The following is a 4,950-nucleotide window of genomic DNA, read 5'->3' as shown; positions in this document are numbered from 1 at the left end:
AGGAAGGTCGGAATCCCTGCCGGCCGTTGCCAAGACTTTCATGCTTTGGTGGCTCCCAGCTTGTGATTCTGCTCTTCTGACCTGTCTGGTCAAAGATCAGCCAAAAGCTCCGCGTCGTTGGTTTTGAAAGAGTAGTAGAAGAAGCGCTTTGCTTCACTTGCTAGTCGACCCGTGGCGAGCAAGTTATCGTCAACCGATCAGTCGGGTTTCTGTGACGTCATCTCTGAAGCCGTAGATTCTTCTACGGCAGGAGGATTTTAAGTCATTGTTGAGGCGGCTGATGCGCGCTTCGGAAAGCAGTCGAAGCAGAGTTCCAGCGGGAATAGCCCCTGCAAAAGAAAAAAGTGAAATGAAGAAAATAAGAAATAAAGTGAGTAAGCAAAAAATAAAAAGATGTGATGGATGAAAGAGGGCTTCTGCAGGAGTTGATCACTGCGTTATAAATTCGCGCTGAGAGTGAATGAAGCCGTGGTTCACTTCACCCTGTCCTAGGCTCAAAGGAGGGACTGAGCAGGCAGAGGGAGAATTGTATCGAGACAACTGCAGATGACACCCGCGTATTCGGAGTCAGTCTACCTTATGATAGGACGAATTATGATAGGATGAAGATGACTCAAGGTAAATACCTAACAAGATGTCGTGCGCTAGCAAAAAGGACTTCCTCATGCCGCAGAGACATCCCGCGTCCCGGTATAAGGTTCGACACAAGGAAAACGTCGGAACGTTGGGCATAGGAGACAAGATACATCATGGCAGCAATAGGTCAAGCACGGGTAAATAGGTACCTGGACAAATTCCTATGCTTTGGATCTTCTGGATGGGAAGTGGAATGGAACGCTTCTAGGTTCTCTCATCCTCAGGTAGCTATTTGAGAACGTCTCAACCCACACAGCAAGTCATGGACGCTCAATCTCTACCTGGTACTCCATACTTAGCCTTCCGACACCAAGATCGCCAGCCACACAAACGCACCAGCCTCAAGTGAATCGGATCTTCCTGTGGCGTCTCGAGTGGGGAGTCAAGCGCGGGTTGTAGCTGAAAGTACCAGGTACGCTCAGATCAGCTAGTCCGCCGGCCGACGTCGGTTGAATGCGCGGCAGGGCGTCCTCATCAAGGCCAACGCCTAGCCGGCCCTCCGCATCACCTCATCACATGGGCCGGCTTGTCTGTCCGAAATTTTACGTTGCCAAGGCTGCGCTTTGGTGATCTCGGACAGTAATCTGATCTTCAATTCATACTGTGCCTGCTCCAGCAAGGGTTCAGACAACACAAACCGAAACCCCACAGAAATGAAAACTATCTCCTCGGTATCCAAAACTCCCGTGGAATCTTTGCTTCTCCCATCGTCCATATTCTGCGGGACATAATTTCTGGAGTCTTGAACTTGCAAGAAACCATCCCATTCTTCCTGCGAACCGCCCATTGACTCAATGTTGAGCTAGGCACGAGGTTATAGACTGTTTCCTTCGAACAGATAGACATGGCCGCCAACTCGGTCTTTGGCGGTTCAAAGACTCGGACCGGCCCACGTTTGCTCGACAGGGGAAGGCCGAGCTAGGCTAGATTGGAAATGGGATGCCCCATAAAGCCCTCATCATACGATCTGATAAACAATTTCTTCCTTTTGTCCCGGGATTCAGCGATGCTTGGGGGTCAACAAGTTCCGTTCTTCGGAGCAGATGCCGTTTGATTGGCTTTGGATCTGATCTTGTGTGGGTCCAACCGACCCACACAAGATTATCCATCCATCTTATCAATCAGCCCCACAAACTGCTGGCCCCGGCATGCCTTCCAGGTCATCAGGCAGTCCCTGTCACACCAGCATGCCAACCTTCTGGGCAAAGATGCGGCACTTCAACCGAGATGCTCCGGAGCCAGAGAAAAATGGCTCTGCAAATTCACGCCCCCTCATACCGGATCATTCTGACGTTCTCATCAGCTCACTCACTTCCCCAAACGGAGAAATCCCTGAGAATCTGAACGGACCGTGGTTTGCATCTGCTTGTCGCAGTCACCGGTTGGACAATGACGGCATTGGCATGAACGCCGAGCTCCCCCATTTAGCGGGGCCGGAAACAAGGCGGGGAGATGGCGGAGTCCAGCTTTCTCATCGAGGTACCCGCGCCGGCAGGAAAGGTTTGTGACACGGGGTTCCTCTCGCTTCCCACGGTCATGTCCAGCCAGGTACCAGTACACCCGCCTCCGGTTGTATTGTCGAGGCGGAGCTCCATGAACCTCCCTCAGCTTCCCGCTGTGTGTATCAAAAGGACGCCGCTGCCTCCGTGTCATGTCTTTTCTTTCCTTCTGTTGTTCCCTCTTTTTCTCATCATTCAACACGGCGCCAATTCTTTGAGTCTTGTTTCTTGATCTTACAAGACAATTGTCAACCACAAGCCCTTCCCATCGCCCCGCTCCGTCACCCTCGATCGGCACCAAGGAAGTACCTGTGTTGTCCGTGAAGATCATAACCGCCATTGGCGTCACTGTGTGACGCATCACCTTTCTGGTTCCCCTGCCGCCTGTCTCCCGGGCCTGCCGTTGCCTATTTTCAGGGAATTTCGGTACCCCCTTGAAAGAACCTAGGTAAACTCGCGGTCCATATCCGGCAGAGCAGTCAATCGCAATTTTCACGATGTCGCCTCACAGCACCGAGGCCGTCCAGTATTCGGGCGCGGTGAACGGCAACCATGCCCCTGAGTTTGATGGAGACCCGGTCCCTCAGCTCGTCAACGGCGCGACTCTCAACGGGACTCCCAATGGTGTTTTCCCGAGCACCAAACCCAAGAGCCTGTATGTCAAGAAAGCAGACCCCGACTCGGTGTTGGATCTGGTCTGTATAGGCTTTGGACCCGCCAGCATCTCCATTGCTATCGCTCTCCATGACACTCTCGAGGCTGGGAAGCTGGCCGAACCGCCCAAGGTGCTGTTCTTGGAGAAACAGCCTCACTTCTCGTGGCATGCTGGAATGCTTCTGCCTGGAGCCAAGATGCAAATTTCCTTCATCAAGGACCTTGCTACCTTGCGTGACCCCCGGTCAAATTTCACCTTCCTCAACTATTTGCACAAGCATAATCGCCTGGTTGACTTCATCAACCTGAACACTTTCACGCCCGCCCGTGCCGAGTTCGAGGACTATCTCCGTTGGTGCGCCGAGCACTTCGACGATGTTGTCCGGTATCAAACTGAGGTTATCTCGGTCACACCAGTTCAGGAAGATGGGCCCGCCAAAGTCTTCACTGTTACTGCTCGCAATCTGAAGACCGGTGCCATAACAACCCACCGTGCGCGGAATGTGGTAGTGGCCGTGGGTGGCCAGGCCTCGATTCCAAAGATGTTCCAAATCAACCATCCTCGAGTCATTCATTCGTCCCAATACGCCCACGTGGTGCCGCAAATCCTGTCTGACAAGTCTGCCCCATACCGGGTTACCATAATTGGTGCCGGGCAGAGCGCCGCGGAGATCTTCAGCAACGTTCAAACCCTGTACCCCAACAGCAAGACGTACCTGATAATGCGGTCCGAGTTCTTGCGGCCAAGTGACGATTCTCCATTGTAAGTCCCCTTCATAATTGTGGAGCTTGGATTCGTCTAGGTCCCTGGTGGCTAACTGGATGGTGCTTCAATCCAGCGTGAACGGCGTCTTTAACCCCGAGTTCATCGACTACATGTATCCCAAATCGTCAACCTATCGCGCAAACCTGATCGAAGATGCCAAGGCAACCAACTACGGCGTTGTACGTCTTGAGCTCATTGAGCAAATTTTCGAATCAATGTATCATCAGAAGCGCACACTTGGCCGGGACGAGAAGAAGTGGCCACATCGCATGCTTCCTGGCCGCCAGGTTTTGTCCGTCCAGGACAGGGGAGATACAATCAACCTCAGGGTTGCCATGCTTCCAGAGGCTGGCGCCACAGATGGGCTCTTGCTTGGGGAAGAAGAAATCGAGGCTGATCTTGTTATCTGCGCCACGGGTTACCAACGGACCGCGCATGTGGACATGCTCAAGGACGCATGGCATCTGTTGCCAGAGTTGGCTCCGACAGAGGCAAAGAACCAGCGCAAGGACCGGTGGGTGGTTGAGACAGGAGAAACTGAGTCTCGAACAGCCCGCGTGATGGAGGTGAGACGGGATTACAGTGTCCGTTTCGCGGCTGGTGCCATCGCTCCTGGGTCTGGCGTCTGGCTCCAAGGATGCTGTGAGGCAACTCACGGTGTAAGTCTTTTCCCATGTCCTGCGAATAAGTGTGTAACCACAGAAGCTGATTCAAGCATAGTTGAGTGATACCCTTCTGTCTGTCCTTGCTACACGGTCTGGAGAGATGGTCAAGTCCATTTTCGGGGCGTCTGCATGAGCTACTGGCTGGTCGTAATTGGTAATATGTATCGGCGTTCTAAGGGTTGTGTGGGCTTCCGAAATTCTAAAATGTTTGGGTCAGGATATCATCTTCATACAACATGATGCAACTGGCGTGCGTGAAGGTAGATGAGTTGGTTGTGGCGTATTTGTGTCCAGAATCTCTGGAGAGCAACTTAGTGTTGGCATCACTTTGGTTTCAGTTCACGGAATAAAACGACCCGTCCCCTTCCGGATACCTCGGAAGAGGCGTGTTTTGAACACGTAGCCCACGCAGACGGAAGAAGAGGCGTTGGAGGCCATCTGCCCTGTAACTGTAACAAACGTATTTAATTTTCTCAACGCACCCACTCTACAACTTCACAATCCCTCTTTACCAGATCATGAAGGGCGAGAACCTCGTCATCTGTGTAATAACGGTGTTGATGGATAACTACACTCATCTTCAACCACCCACCTTATTATACTCATGTCCGCCTCATGGCTCACTCCCTTGCTCTAGCTCTGCATCTCCGATGTGGAGGTCGAACCAGGGCAACGCAAAACCGGTTTCTTCACGCAATGGCATGATGGGATTGTGTCGTATGAACATACA

At 52.3% G+C, this 4,950-nt stretch overlaps 1 protein-coding gene across 1 annotated transcript; it reads left to right on the top strand.

Moving 5' to 3' along the window:
- Window positions 1-2,632: 2,632 nt before the first annotated feature.
- On the top strand, window positions 2,633-4,353 carry VTJ04DRAFT_10471 (uncharacterized protein; the record flags this gene model as incomplete). The annotated part of the gene is made up of 3 exons (XM_069358214.1): window positions 2,633-3,552; window positions 3,629-4,214; window positions 4,276-4,353. 3 exons carry the CDS (start codon window positions 2,633-2,635, stop codon window positions 4,351-4,353), a joined length of 1,584 nt encoding a protein of 527 aa, XP_069215205.1.
- Window positions 4,354-4,950: the final 597 nt, after the last annotated feature.

This window comes from Mycothermus thermophilus (genome assembly GCF_041956435.1).
Source record: "Mycothermus thermophilus strain CBS 625.91 unplaced genomic scaffold VTJ04scaffold_7, whole genome shotgun sequence".
Lineage (NCBI taxonomy): Eukaryota > Fungi > Ascomycota > Sordariomycetes > Sordariales > Chaetomiaceae > Mycothermus > Mycothermus thermophilus.
Note: the sequence above shows the minus strand (reverse complement) of the source record. Positions and strands in the feature narration are given on the sequence as shown.